General features: G+C 39.6%; 1 protein-coding gene across 1 annotated transcript in view; it reads right to left on the reverse strand.

The window, feature by feature from the left end:
- WDR48 (WD repeat domain 48) overlaps positions 1-16,081 on the reverse strand; it is a 25,718-nt gene extending 9,637 nt beyond the window's left edge. The window contains exons 1-11 of the mRNA XM_031059748.1: positions 16,063-16,081; positions 7,899-8,039; positions 7,497-7,575; positions 7,137-7,219; positions 6,892-7,021; positions 5,048-5,136; positions 4,081-4,182; positions 3,524-3,748; positions 2,084-2,158; positions 1,682-1,784; positions 1,285-1,382 (exon numbers count right to left, since the gene is read on the reverse strand). Coding sequence (XP_030915608.1) covers positions 1,285-1,382; positions 1,682-1,784; positions 2,084-2,158; positions 3,524-3,748; positions 4,081-4,182; positions 5,048-5,136; positions 6,892-7,021; positions 7,137-7,219; positions 7,497-7,554 — 963 coding nt within the window. The 5' untranslated portion in view covers positions 7,555-7,575; positions 7,899-8,039; positions 16,063-16,081. The remainder of the gene's footprint in view (positions 1-1,284; positions 1,383-1,681; positions 1,785-2,083; positions 2,159-3,523; positions 3,749-4,080; positions 4,183-5,047; positions 5,137-6,891; positions 7,022-7,136; positions 7,220-7,496; positions 7,576-7,898; positions 8,040-16,062) is intronic.
- Between the last annotated feature and the right edge of the window lie 220 nt (positions 16,082-16,301).

Consider the following 16,301-nt stretch of genomic DNA (forward strand, 5'->3'; position numbering starts at 1 on the left):
CATTTTTTCCCCATCAGTACCAATATTTCAGTACTCCATCAAACACCAGTATTTCCAGCACATCAAGCAACAAATTCAGCTCAACTACTGTAATGGGAACAGCAGTGAATGAATTTCTCTGCAGATGCTTTATTTCTAGTTTTTTCATACTTTTACTTTAGAAGTCCTTTAAGTAATTCTGTTAAAATCCAAATTATTATAATCCACTTGCAAAGTCAACCTGAAATACTTGTTTTAGGCAAACACTAAGGACTGCAACCTTGGAATTTATTCCCACAAAATCCAGGAAAAGTTACAGGAAGCAAAGACTGAAGGGTGCAGCTTCAGGTAGGAAAACCTCCCTCTCTTTCTCCAGCATCCTCAATAAAGTCTCAGTTTTCAAGTGCAGGGAGCAATACTCTGATCTGGCAAATCATCTCACCTCTACAGTGAATGTGTATTTAAACATATGTCAAGTGACACTTCCCACAGCCTTACTAAGAAAAAAATATCTGAATGAAAGTAAAAATTAACATTAGCATTTAACTTTGGTCCTGAGATCTAACATTGCACACTTAAATACAGACTGAAATAAAGAAAACTTTTCCAAAAAGAATCTAGATAATTTTTAGCATAAACCTATATCCTCCAACCTAATCTCTTTTTTGCTTCATTCAACAACTCAGTAAGTTGGCTGAGCATGCTTTACCTCATTACTGATCTTGGCTGCTGCACTGCATAGCTCAAGAAGAAGAAAATATTTAGAATTTAAACAGGCTTTTGCCAGAGAATAAATTGATGACCAACTCACTGATGTGAGATTTGAGTGCTTTCTCTCTGCACTCTTCCCCCTCTCCTCTGAGCAATCACTGGGTAAAGCAACATCAAGAAATGTCACACCAAGTCTCCCCAGGCAACACCAGGCAGGAGCCAGGCTTCCTTCTGTTCATTTTCCTGCCTTCCTGAGTTACCAGTAAGCACAAGCCCTCTTTGAAAGAAAACCCCATCAAAACACACATTATTATTTCCTGGAAAAAATTCAAGGGTCTGAACTTCAGGAGAATGCAGATGGCAATACTGGATTGAACTTAGATGTGTGCAGGTATCAGCCTCACATCAGGGAAAGCCACAAAAAAGCTCAGAAATGCCCCCTCCTTTTTCAAAAGACAAACCTTGCATGAAATCCTGAGACAGAAAAATGATTTACTTTCTACAACAAAAATCTCAAACACTAAAAATGTATATATAAAATTGGCACAAAATAATTACTCATCCAACAATAAAAAATCTGAAATTAATCCTTACCTTCAAGACATCCCAGTATGCCACATTATTATTTGTGTCTTTGGTTAATATGTGCCTCTTGTCATTAAGAATGTGGCACTGAATAATACTAGCACCCCCTGGAAAACAAACAAGAATTAAGGTTACTACTACTGTCATTTTTTTCTAATATCACATTAAATTAAATTGCATGACATGACATATCCCGTTCTTTGCTTTCACTTTTTGTGTAAATCTTGGACACCACCAAGGTTTAAACATAATTTTAACTGTAACCAACAGTGGATAGACAATAACCACATTGTTCTGGTTGAAATCATAGTATCAAGTTTTTAAAAAACTTAGTCCATCTTAACGCTCTATCACTTGTGCTAAAGATAACAGGTTTTACAAGGTCCTCTGCAAAACAGCTGTTTACCTTTTATAACTTGGTCAGGCTGTGTACACAGGGGCGGTATGGGATTGGTACAATCATTATCATAATCTCCTGAAGCTCTAAAATTATGGATTCCCTTCAAAGTCTGAAAAAAGAAAGAAAATGAGACATTCATAATCATCTAAAAACTCTGCTTTTATCTGTGAGTAACAACTGATAGTTCATGCTGCTATGTAGATGTTACCTACCCAGTTCCAAGAAATAGAATTTATTTCTAAAAGCATCATAAACACAGAGCAAAGAAAGTAATTCAAAGCTTCATACCTTTTCAGCAATTTCAATGTTAGTATTTTATGATTTATTTTAAAGAAAACTCACACATCACAGTACATCCAAATCCCATGCCTACTCAAGTACTCACAGACTGTAAAATGTATCACTTACCCATTTATTCACAGAGGATTTAGTTGTTGCTACCCAAAGTGCTGGAGGAGGATCAGCTGATCTATCCAGTTCCATCTAAATAATAAAACAAACTTTCAGTCATGCTTCACTTAGCTTCCCTTTGATAATTAGTATTGTCTTGTATAGAACCACTCCTATAATTGAGAGTATCTCAGAAACAGCACTACTTTCAGTTTACTGTAGAAATCCAACGTTGAAATGAAAAGTAGCAAAGATGAAACTTCTGAAAATCCAGAGGAATTATTACAAGTATTCAACAAATGAATTCTAGACATGGGCAATAATAGATACAATGAATATTAACACAGTAGTTAGAGTTACTTCCAGCATGATGAAATTTTGCCTAATGGACAGTTTCATTGTACAGTATTTTCTCAATTACTTTGTATTTAGACACTTCAAATTGTTAAAATGAGAATGTAAGAAGTTCTTACAGAAAAAGCAGAATTTTATATATTTGGCTCTGACATTACATTTCTTAGATCACTGCAGCCAAGATTAGAGGCCCCTTCTGACCTTTGTACAGCTGACCAGCACTTTCATTTTCCATTTTGAACTGAAATCTCACATTCTGACTTTTCCAGAACTAAATTAACATATCCAGGATTGTATCTTAACACTCTAAGCTAGAATTCACTCCCAAGGAAAGCCAGGCTGCTCATATCTATTAGCATATGCTTCAATGGCCCACTCCTTATATACCTGCAGGTTCCAAAGTCATGTCACTGAAGTTAGAGACAGCAAAAAAATTCAAAACACAGCCTCTTTGAAAGATTCAGACTTGTGCATGCAAATATCATGTTTAGGTATTCAAAAAAACCCACAGACAACTTTACTCCTGGTTGCCATGAGTATGTAACAGATTCTAAAACAGTCCTGTGCACATATGCTGCTGCTAAGAAAAATCCACTTTTTTACAAAACCCTGGCAATGCCAGCTCCGTTTCTTAAAACTGTACTAGAGCCTGATAAACTCAACTTCTCATGTGTGAAGCATATTCAATTCCAGTAATATTCAAATTTGCACATTTTCAGGAGCTGCCGGCATCCATCTTCTTTAGGCAATTAAACTTCAGATGCAATTTAGGAGACAAAGCCAATCTGCTGAAGATGTGGTATAGTAAACACTTGTTGGCCAATGTGAATTCCTTAATCAATTTATACCTCAAGCCACTGTTTCATGAGAAAACATGCAATTATCCTTTTATATTGTGAGAGTGACACAACACTGGCACAAGTTGTGAATTCTCCATTCTTGGAGATACTCAAACCCCACCTTGATGGGGATCAAAAACTGGTTGAAAACTGGTTGAAAACCCATCCAGTGCTCTTGGGCAGGGCAGAGAAATGGACCAGATGATCTTCAGCCATCACTCCTAACCTCAGACATTCTATGATTCACTGAATTAAAGTCAATTACCTTAAGAACTGGTGCCTTTTCTTCACAGATCAGCACCCTGATATCAGGATTTCTTAGATCTGTACAATAAATCTTTCTGTCTCTTCCTCCTGAATAAATATGAGTGAAGGCTTCATTGACCTGCAGAGCCCAAACACCCTCATCATGGACTCTGTACGTGGCTATGCACCTCTGCTGCCCAAGGGACCACAGGCGGATCGTCCCGTCAGAGCTGCCTGAAAGACACTGAGCAACAACCAGCACATTTCAATCAAACAGCTAGTTAAGGATTTCAAAATATTTTTCCCCCATAAAAAGGTTTCATCATTTACACAGTTATATTTTTCCTCTAAAATGTTGCTAAACAGGTAGCAGCTCTAGTCATGATTTCCAGTATTTTATGTAAACCCACTGCACACCTAGATTAATATATAATTAAAACATCTTTCACCCATCAACCTCCCCCCCTCAGCCACTAAATATCTGTAATCTATGACACTAAATAAGTACATTGAAATGGACTAATGGCTTTTTTCTGCTCTCTGTAAAATGCCTTTGTCTCAGGTTAAAGCACATACCTGGGTGCCATCTCTGTTCAACAATAAAGCTTTGACATTGTCTGTGTGCCCTTTGAGTTTCATCAGTTTTGCACAAGTCCTTGGATCCCACACCCTTAGAACCTATGGGAACAGACATTGGATAAATGATGTTAACACCATTCTTCCCACCAATGTGCTACCTCTGCAGAAATTAGGCCTTCCCAAATGAATCAACCCTTATTTCAAACATGTGGACATTCATCACTGAAAATATGTTTTAACAAGACAGACATAACTATATCTCATGCAGCTCTAATAATCAGATGTGATCTTCCCTTGATTTTAATTTAATTTGTTCTGGCTTCTTCTGTCATAAAGAAATAAAGAAAGGAAGTGACTGGAAACAGGACAGTGTGATGTGGGCATAAAATGTGCTTCTGAGAATCCTCTCAGATGCTTCACTGGTGTATCCTATTTTCTGTTTTATATTGTCTTGGAAATAAAATTCTCTCAAGGTTATATTAGGTAAAAAAACCAACTCAAAGATTTAAGCCTGTTTTACCTTCCTTAACAAAGAGCAAGGGCTGTCTCTTGGGAACACTTGAGCTTCACTAGCTCACTTCATTTCCCACCTCCTGCAGGGATCTTGCAAATTGCTGGCACCTTTTCTCCTACCTGCAGCAACTGCTTCAGTTTTGATAATCATCTGAGTCATGTGTCCTCAAAATCAGAGCTCTTGTGGGGAAATGTAATGATCCCTGACAAAGAGGGTTACACAAGATGATGTGATTGTCTCCCCTATGTATTAAAGCTCTATAGATACATCACATCTTCAGACTGAGGCAGGATTTGTATCCTACACTTGCACTCCCACTTAAGAGAAGTGTCTGCCCTCACTATTGAAAACACAAAAGCTGTTACAGACATGACATGGAAAATGAATAAAATTGTCTCTTTATACTGAAATTGAACTGAAGTGAAATGAACCCCACCAAATTTTGCTTACCTTTTCAGTGGACCCTGATACAATAACTGTTCCCATTTGATTCATTGCAAGGCTGTAGATTGAGTCTTTGTTCCCACTCAGGGAAGAAGCTATTTCAAAATAAAATGCACATTTTCAATTTTAATGCTGTTATTCAAAAAAGATACTTATTGACTCAAACCTGGTATTTTAATACTCCTTGAATTGTGAAAATAGTGCCACTCTGCCCCATATATAGAGTTGCTTTCAGAAAGACTATAGTCAGCATAGTGCTGGGAAAACCCCATTCCAATTCTTAATCTACTGCTGCATAAAAACAAAGTAACCCCTCAGATTTATGGCCATTACAATTTTGGCACCACAGTTCTGTGCCAGAGCCATCAAGCTACCCTTGCTCAACTATGTCATTGGAATATGACACTTCTTTGTGATCCTGTAACACACAGCATTTGGATTTAAGTGCACTGATTTTTTTTCTAAGCCAAGTAACAGTAAAATACTACATTTTGTATTAGAGGCCCTTCTAGCTCAGCAGAAATGCAGAGAAGTTACACTGCAGCACTGAAATGTGTTATTTGAGCAGGGATGCTACCTCTGCACTTGTGAAAACCATATGGCAGCTCCTTAGCATCACACCTACCATGGGAGCTGAGGAATTCCATACCAACCAGCCTAACTCCCTTTTGGAGATTAAAGTACCAGTCCCTCAACTCAGAAAAGCACAGACACAGCAAATGAAAATCATCTATTTAGAGAGCACAATCAGGCATTTCATCAAGCCTCAAATCCATACCATCACTCTGCCAAGAAGGCTGAGAATAGCAACAAACTGCATGGCCAGTAAAAATGTGAAACTTCACACAGTGATTTATTTATATGATGGAGCTAACTTTGCAACACAGGATTTGTAACCTAATATCATAATTTAATATCATATTTTGTCACAGTGGAGAAACTTGTGTCAGGGGGGTTTAGGCTGGAAATCATGAAGAGGTTCTTCCCCCAGAGGATGGTGAGACACTGAACAGGCTCCCCAGGGCACTGTCACAGCCCCAAGGCTGCCAGACCCCAGGAGCATTTGGACAACAGTCTCAGGCACAGGGTGACATTTTTGGGATTGTCCCATGTAGGGACAGGAACTGGACACAATGATCCTTGAGGGTCCCTTGCAATTCAAGATATTCTATAACCCTATATTCTATAATGCCTTTCTGGGAGAGAGAAGCAGGACAGGTGACTTCCTAAAAGATGAGGGTGACATTGAGAATAAACCCTGATGAGTAGAACCTACAGTTTCTCCTTGCCTTCCAATCTGCAGTGAGTTAGATCTCACCAGTCTGTTATCCTTATATGTAATCAGTGCTTTGTGTTACTCTGTGTGCTTTTTAGTCTAGTTTATCTAGTAACTATTCTTCTGACAGATTTGACAAATGAATCAAATCCTACTTTAGGAGCTGTACTTCCTGTTTTTTCAGCATCTATACAAACAAAAAACCAACCCCAAATCACAGAACACCAAAAATGTAGGAACAAACAAGCTAACAGAACATTTCTATAAAAGGCTGGTTGAGAGGTTAAAATCTTCACAAGTTGAAGTTTCAGAGAAACCAGCATGTCACAGTTCAGGAGAAACAGTTCAAAGAGACTTGTCCTCTATTCTAAATGCCAGGACAGTTGGCTGCTCTAGATTTCCAGCTATTACATAACACAACAAATAGACTGAATGCATACAAACCCCCTGTTCAAATTTCTTGTCCATTTTTTATGTTCAGACAGAAAAAGGCATCCATAGTTTTAAAATGACCTCACAGATTATGCTACACAATAAAATGGATTGCATTTGCCTCCCCTCCCCAGGTACCTACTTGTGACAGTATTATTTGAGGCAGTCAGTGCTGTGAGAGTATTTACATCCCAGAGGAATATCTGTCTGTCCAGCCCAGCAGATGCTACCAGCTCCTTATCTTTTGCATATGCTAAGGCTTTCACATAGTCCTACAATAAAATAAATGTAACAATATGAATCAATGTTATCCTTTTGAAGTCTACATCTTACTAATTGTAAGAATGGCACTGATCACACACAGTATTTACAGATAATGTTTTTCACCTTATGCGTCCTTAGTGTTGACATGCAAAATCCCTTATGTGCATTCCACACTTTAACAGTAGTATCTGAAGAAGCAGATATCACTAAATTGGAAAGAATAAAGACTAAATTTTAATGGCTTATATATTACTTTAAAGCATATTCGTACTACTCTAATTTGTTTTTCAAAAGAGATTAAAACAATTCATATAACATTTCAATTTTCATTAGAACAGCTGCTTACACTATTTACCAAAATTAAAATATACATCACAAATTAATTTTACGCACTAAGAAAAGATGCAAAATAATTAAAGCAGCAGATAATTTACTTGTATACAGTTTCTGAATACTGCAGTTCTGAAACTTTTAAGTACTTACATGTTTTGCCATTGCAGCAGAGCACAATGTCATTTACCCAGTCTGTGTGATGTTCCATAGATGCTATATAAGGGTCTTGCTGCAAATTAATAAAAAATAAGCTCATCACCAATGGAGAAGATTGTGACTATCACATCCTGTTGTGGTACCTTCTTCAACCTGCATATGGATTCAAAGTTTCCTAGTGCAGAGTTGTTTGAAATCGCTCTCCCAGAACCCTTTTTGTGAGAACTACACAGTTATGTAAGATACCACAGTATGAACAATATCAAATGGATTCTGTGATCACAATAATTGGCAGCTGTTAAAAAAAAGCATCACGTACAGCCCTGTAGGCAGCTTACCAGCAGGATAACTTGGAAAAAAAGTAGGTTTAGACCCAGGAAGGCTGTCCTGACTGACCTTGTGCTGATTGACACTCCATATCCTTATGATGGAGTCCCGCCCTGCCGTGAAGAGTCTGTTTAATGCTGGGTCCAGCTGAAGCGCATTTACCCCGTTCCGGTTGTACTTCTCCACTTCATCTCTAATCACATAGGAAACCTAAAACACATTTGCACAAATCCAATTATGGTATTAAGATACTGACATGGCCATAAAATCTGAGCATCTAATTTCATCTTTGTAAGGTTCTTGAGCAGAAAACACAAAGAGTTTTACAAGCATTGTCTGTCAGTTTGAGAGTTACCAGCACCACCAAAGTCATTTGCCCCCAAAAATGGGGAACAGTCAGAGAAGATTCAGCTGGAGCCCAGTAGATTATTTTAATCATTGCAACTTAAGCTCAGTTAGACCCAGAGAATCCTCAGTTCAATTCCCTGCTGTGTGTGCACATTCTGGATGATCTTACACAACACACTGAGTCTGTGTGTCACTTCCCAAGTGGGTTCCACAGTTTCCATAGCTGCAATGCCAGTATTTCCCAGTCTCACAAAGGAGAGGATATGGTCACCATGGCTTACAAAGCACTGAAAGACTGCAGATACAAATTCAATAGGTGTCACTACTAATTTTAAACCCATTCTTTAAGAACTGCCTACCTGCCAATATAGTAAGAAACTCAAACTCTTAGTGCTCTTTTAGACAAATTATTCCACTAGTTTCTTTCATTCCGTGTTTGACAGTACTGTGTGTAAAGGTTATTTCATGGATTTGTTCAGAAAAACTAAAAGGAAATTTCAGGAGACCCTGAAAGGCCACAGCAATCTCCATTATTAGTGTTCAGTAAACACAATTCTAAGACACCGCAGTTTCTTCAGAGCAACTGCACTCACTTTCCTGATCCCTGCGTTTACACACCACTCTGAGGAAAGCCCTCACACTGAGGGAAAAGGAGGGGAAGATGCCAGTTATGCATCCTGCCAGATTCTATAAAATATAATCAGAACAAGGTAAAATTTCATGCTTGGTGTAATCAAACCTGCTGAAAACAGGAATCCTCTGGATACACAAGCACTAGTGTTTTGAAAATGCTTACAAGGAGTAGTCATGGGCTAGAGATCTGAAATCAATTTTTCACTCCAGTAACTGTGTTAAAGTAGTATAAAGAAAATGTTTTCCAGTTCAGATCTCAGTGACACAAAATAAATCCAACATATTAAGATGTTCACTGGTCCTTATCACAGAAGTATTTTACAGCAGCTCAGATTCTGTACCATGAGAGCTGACAGGTCCATTTGGTGAATATGGGAAACACTTCCATCAAATTATCCCATCCTCAGGCAGCACAGCCAGAGTACTGATGCTTCCAGAAGACACATGTCCAGTGCTCCTCCCTGGTTGAGAAACAACTGCAGCAGCTCTACAGACCAACACTGAAGGACCAAAATTAAGAGCCTCCTGAATCCTCCTGCCTCAGCACTCTCCATTAGCATTCCACAAGTCCTTCATCACACTTAATGATGTGATGTACATAATACATAATTGCATATGTACAGTACACATACATAAGTGTATTATTATACCCCCAATGCTCTTAGAGACCACTCTCAGCCCTTTTACTATCACAGCTCTTCCAGTTTTAGAGTGTGTCCTCATTTCCAATACTTTCAGCTTCTCCCACCCATTCCAGACTCATCCATAACATTCTCAGTCTCCATGCTCAAGTTTCCACCTACACACAGCTCCAGAGATGCTGCTGCAAGGAGACGCCACCAACCACACAGAAGTGTTCTGTTAAAGCACTTCAAGCACTTGAGGTATTATTTCTTTGTGAGATGCAGAGAGCAAGATCTATGTGCCACTCCTTATCTGGGCTTAATCACATCATGGCTCTATTGCTGAAAGACCCACACAGATTATGTGTACAAAAGTCAAGGTTTAACATTATTCCAACACAAGGCAAAGGGATGCCCATCAACTTCATGTTGCTGCCAAATTCTTTGAATAAAACCAACGAAAACACTTAATTAAAAATACTACATGTGACCAGCTAAGAGAAAAACCTAGAGGTCAGTAGATCAAATTTAATGTTATTCATTAGAGAGAACAATATTTTCCTAACACAGTATCAGGCTCAAGATCAGCAGGGCCCTCCACCCCTTGTTTTCCCAAATGCTATCAGGATATTCTTGGAGAAATCCTCAATTTTCAGATTTGTTCCTCCCCTGTCAGTCACCTCCCATATTTGTTATATTTTCAGGTACAATTTAAGAGCTCTTCATTCCACTCATAAGTTAGATTGTCAAACTATGTTAGTCACCTAAGCATGATAACAGTGATGCTTTTTGCACATAATGATACTACTTCTTTTCAGTTTAAAAGAAGTCAAGGAAAACACAGCCATAAATATTTAAAAATGAAAAAAAATCCCCAAATGATGGCTTACTTTAGTAAACAAGGTACTTTTCATGTATGATTAAAACTTTCACAGGACTTTGGAAATTGAGTCATACTTCTACATTAATCTTGATGAAATTAAAGTCAGCTCAACCAAATGCTGTTTTACCCTCACAAAAAGACATGATCAGAGGAGACTGACAACCATTTCTCATTAGCAACAGAACTGAAATAGTCAAAAGTTAATTTGCCCTCTATTGCCTTTAATGACTTCCACATATTAATTCAGTCAAACATCTCTTGGCAAGTATTGTTTTCATTTTAAAAGAACTGGGATAAAGAGAGGGGTTATATTGTTTCAATGTTATTGTTCCCTGGTAGATCTGAACTGGATCTCAGCAGAAATTGACCAGGAAACCCAACATCATCTTTCTTTCTCCCTGTGACAAACTGGAGTAAATAACTCTGCTGTAACAGAATTAAACAAGATTCAAATCTTGTGTTCTGTTTTTTGGTGTAAATACAAGAGATCTTTGATGTAAAAAAATACGGCAAAACAACAAAAAGATCTTGATACAAAATTTCCCATCAGTGACTGCTACTGTGCACAGAATTCAACCAGTTATTTTTGTCTCTCCTCAGATTTTTACAAAGTGTTATTTACTGTCCACAGAAGGAATAGCATACTTGTCCTGATAAACTGTCTTAAAAATTGAAGGACTAACAGTAAGTAAAAGAAATTCCTATTTTATTAGGTAATGATAACTTCCTCCATGTCGTGGGGAGAAACCATGGCAGATAGTTTTCAATCATAAAAGTAATTCTAATCCAAATTAAATAAGGACTTCTTAATTTTTTTTAAATTTCTGATACTACAAGGACAAACAAAGAAAATTCTTCTGTGGTCAGCAACTTGATGGGACACATCACCAACACTTCAAATGAAGACTGCAATTTGAGCAGCTGGCTATGGACAAGGCAAACTATTTATCCTGAAAACAGTATGAGCTGAAAAGGACTACAGCAAAAAATGCACTCTCCAACTCATTTTGGAGAGCTAATGATATCCAAGTAACTGTGAGCTGTTTACACTGAAAATAAATTCATTAAGTACTTGCTCATCCAAAATAATAAATATTGACCGGTCCATTCCTGGTAACCAGGCACTGGGGCTGAAATCAACATCTTATGTATTAACAAAACTGGAACAAGACACACAGCACATGTGGGTGAACTAAAAACAACCCCATGAGACATTTGTTGCACACCACATGGAACCCTTTGGAAAGGGAGGTATCACACCAGAAGCATCCAGGCTTGTACTTAAATGCATTAACTCCATACTAACATAGAAGGAAAAATTAGGGGCTCCATAAAATCTGTTGGAAGCGGTTGAAATGCATGGGGAACGTAAAATGTATCAATAAAAGCAACAGCAAGTTGACTAGAAGAGCTGAAACTTGTGTAAGAGTGGTGGACACACAACCAAGTCCACAAAACCAAAACATTCACAAAGAACAGAGGAAGATTGCTGAAAACCCACATGTGTTTGTCCATTATGTTCTTATTTGAGGAGAAAAAGGTGAGAAAAGTGCTTTTTTGTTTGGTTGGGTTTTTGAGTGACACTCAGCATAGACTTAAATATTAGAAGATTTAGTAAGTATACAAGACAAATACAAAACCAAAGTATATTTTCAAGCCTGTGTGTACACAAACATATCTAAACAATATAAATGCAGTGAAGTTCTGGCTGAGGAGAAACTGCTGTGATAAAACCTCTGCTCCTGAAGCACACAGATCTTATCACTGAAGACAAAGCACTGGGTTCTGCCTGGAAAGGGGTGTGGAGACCCCAGAAGTGAGGGCTCTGAGACCTCAGTGGCATTTGCTCCTTGGAGCAGGCACATCCCTGCTGTGCCTTTCCCAGCAGAGCACAGAGCAAACCACAGACACAAAAATTGGGCTACAGATCAGCAGGGCTTTCCTGCCACACTGGCTGGGAGGAGCAGGGCTTGTGGCATGGGAAATATTTTACTAACAACCAAAGCTTTGCCATTGACACTGCTGCAGCTCTTATAAGCTCCCAGAATGAGTAAGAATATTTCACAGCAGCAGTGCACAAACATCCACTCATTAGAAAGAGTTTATGGGATTCAGGAGCCTAAATGGATCAGGAGTAATCATTTTAATGACTACCTAAGAGCTCCAGACATAAAGCTACTGCCCACAGATACATTTTGGCAAACAAAGCCAAATGAATTCCTTGCAGGACTTCCACTTATCCGTGCAGGAAACACTTGTATCAACTGATGTGGGGTCATGTTACCTTATTACATTACATGCATTATAACAGATTTTATCTTCCCAGATGGGTAAAATCTGCTTTTAAAACATCCCACCAAACCACATGGAGGAAACAGTAACCAGCTGAACTCTGAGGACACTCATTCCTTGTTTCTAAGTGAACAATTATAAACAAAAAATAAAAAGGTATTTCTCCAAATCATGGGAGGGTTCTATGAGATCTGAATTGCATCAAGAATGAGATAAGCAGCAGTGAAATACCAAGGAAAAAAAAAAGAATATTGCTTTAATATCTTGGTGGAGCATATGTATTCCTAAACACATGGCTTTTAATTAAGGAGACTATTTGAATTTTTACCTAGGCTCCAGAATAAAAGTAATGAAAGTCATTAAGAAGCTCATTTTGTCTTTTTACGATGGAATCAACATACTGGCTGTGTGTTTGCTTAAGTATTATATATGAAATAAATAAATATTCAGAATTATAATTTTACATTTATTATGTATGAAATGTAAAAATAACATATCACATCTAGTAAGCTGCAGTATTAGTGCACAAATATGACAAAATCAGTTCAAAAAGATCACAATGGTTTGGGTTGGAAGGAACCTTAAAGATCATTTTATTCCAAGCACTGCCACAGGCAGGGACACCTTCCAGTAGACCAAGTTGCTCAAAGGCCCATCCAACCTGGCCTTGGGCACTCCCAGGGATGGAGAATGAGATTTCTTACTCTGTACAAGACTTAAAGTTAAAAAGTACTTAAAATTCATGCAATCATATTGTAAGGATGCTGATCCTTATATGGCACAATTCTCATGTGTTGTTTTGAGTTTGGGGGGAAATTTATTCTGGCCAGGGAGCAAGTTTGGGAGAGCAGTTACAGTGCAACTCCTCCAGGGCAGCTCCTTCAAGGCATCTGCAGGGAAAGCTTCACCTTGATTTGACTGCCAGGACAACATCTGAAAGCTGCAGCACATGGCCAACAGCAGCATCTGACACAGCCCTGCATCCTCCTCCTTCCCAAATCAGTGTCTGACACACCCTTGCATCCTCACTGACTTCCTAAATCAGTGTCTGACACACCCCTGCATCCTCACTGCCTTCCTGAATCAGTGTCTGACACACCCCTGCACCCTCACTCCTTCCCAAATCAGTGGTCTGACACACCCCTGCACCCTCACTGCCTTCCCAAATCAGGGTCTGACACACCCCTGCACCCTCACTGCCTTCCCAAATCAGGGTCTGACACACCCCTGCACCCTCACTGCCTTCCCAAATCAGGCGTCTGACACCCCCCTGCACCCTCCCTGCTTCCCAAAATCAGGCTCACACACCCCCGCGCCCTCTCCTCCTTCCCAAATCAGGGTCTGACACACCCCTGCACCCTCACTGCCTTCCCAAATCAGGGTCTGACACACCCCTGCACCCTCACTGCCTTCCCAAATCACTCAAGCTCACTCCTGCAGCCTTCAGAAAGGCAGGGCTAAGCTTCACAAACACCTGTCACTGGACACTTCAAATGCCTGACTCCCATTTAAAGAGTTTAACTACTTTTCTTTTTTTCTGCATGGAATTTATTTTGAGGCCTAAAACATCCACTCTGATTAAACCATCAGAAACTAAAATTATATGCAGAAGCACCCTAAACTGACTATTTTGGATGGCTTTGCTTACCAGTAGAACAGGTGCATCTAAGCTAATAATAGTTCTGATTTCCATAAACTTCAACCAGCTCTCCTGCCATGTAAGAAATCAATGTTCCTTCATGCCTAAGAGGTGTCTTTTGTAAAAGCCTCTTCTTCCATCCTCATAGGTTTGGAACAAATTTCTCCAACTCTGTCTCACTTTCAAAAACTCTCTGTAGAAGCACCCTAAATGCTCAGCTATTGGGAAGTAAAATAAATCATGAGGGGTTTTATTTTTTCATTTGCAGCTGATGGATAAAACAGCCACTTAAAACTCCTTGAACAAAGTCCTGTCACTAACCAAGTAGGTGAAATAATAAGAGTCAAGAAAAAAATGCAGCTTCTAGTTAAGCTTTATAAATGTTTATCATGGAATGGTTTGGGTTGGAAGGGACTTTACAGATGCTCTCATTTCACCCCCTGCAATGGGCAGGGACACTTTCCATTATGCCAGGTTGCTTCAAGCCCTGTCCAAGCTGGTCTTGAGCACTTCCAGGGCTGGGAAGCTTCTCTGGGAAACACAACCAATCTGGATGTAAACTCACAGTGCACTGCTGAGACACAGACCAGTGTCATGTACATCAAGTGTCATTAGTACACGAGGTGAAAAAAACACCACACAGCACAATGAGAACAGACAAAACATCATATACCAGCTCAAAACCACCTGTAAAAACAAACTTTTGAGCTAAGCAATGCTTGGAGAACAAGAAGTAGTAATGACAAAAGGAAACAGTGAGCTCTTTGATGCATGCTGCTGTCAGGGAAATACTACTTCATAAATAGGAGTGCATCAAACAAATATCAAGGTACAATAAAATCCCCCTCCTTAGGGGTGTAACCTGCAAAAACTTGTTCACAGTACAGGCATTCTTTATATTTTAAAGCATATCCAACTTTTTTCTGTCAAGGCAAGGCAATTCTTTATATAGAACTGAAAGAGTGCTTCCCTTAACCACAGAAATCACTAAATGCTCTAAAAGATGCCCATTTCCTCTGTGTGATAAATGAAATGTCAAAAATCAAACCCATCTCTGTTTTGAAAGCTCCTAATGCTATTTCAAGCCTAATCAATATTTCATTTGATCCCACTGGATAGGTACAGCTGAAACTGGCACTTGCCACTAGGCAGCTTTGCACATTGATAAAGCATTAAATCTTTTCCACAGTGAAAGCTATAAAAACATCTAAAGGGCAGGCAGTATCACAAACAAGAAGAAAAGCATTGAGGACCATAAAATAAACCAATTTTAATGACTTTAACTGTTAAAGTCTTGACTTTTTATACACACTTTAGTTATTCCAGTCTCCACCAAGGCTACAACAATCCAATTGTAGCTACACTTGGGCCCAAACCACAGGGTTTAATTCTTCCTCAAGTGTGCTGGGAAAGTCTACACCCACCTGACTGTCTGTGCCATGGGCTCCCTTCAACAAATGCTGCCTGGAGCTGGAAAGGAATACTTATGAAACTTGAGAAGAAAAAACCCTGCTCCTTGCTCACGTGTGAAAAGGGACAGAGTATTTTACAGAAACTAAGCAGAAATATGATGCAAAGCAGATCACAGAATCATGGAATGGTTTGGCTTGGAAGGGACCTTGATGGTCACCCAGTTCCAACCCCCTGCCCTGGGCAGGGACAGCTTCCTCTAGGCCAGGCTGCTCAGAGCCCCGTCCAACCCGGCCTTGAAAAATTCCAGGGATGGAGCATCCAGAGCTTCACTAGGAAAACTATTTCAGTGTCTCACCATGCTCGCAGCGAATAATTTCTTCCCAATATCTAACTTAAACCTACTCTGGCACCGGACACGGCCGAGACAGGAACCCGCAGCTCTGTCGCTGCTGGGAACTCCCATTCCACCAAAGCAGATCTGGGGGCATCGTTCTCTTGCTCTCCCCCCGTGCCCCGCCGCTTCTGATCCGAGCTGCTTCAGCTCTGCCTCCCGCGGGCTGCAGAGCCCGGCCGGGTTGGGCAGCGAGCAGCAGCTCCCTCCTCGCGCTGCCTCAGGCGGCCGCCCTCCCCCTCCGCCCGCG

This window comes from Geospiza fortis, unplaced genomic scaffold (genome assembly GCF_000277835.1).
Source record: "Geospiza fortis unplaced genomic scaffold, GeoFor_1.0 scaffold182, whole genome shotgun sequence".
In the NCBI taxonomy this organism is placed as follows: Eukaryota; Metazoa; Chordata; class Aves; order Passeriformes; family Thraupidae; genus Geospiza; species Geospiza fortis.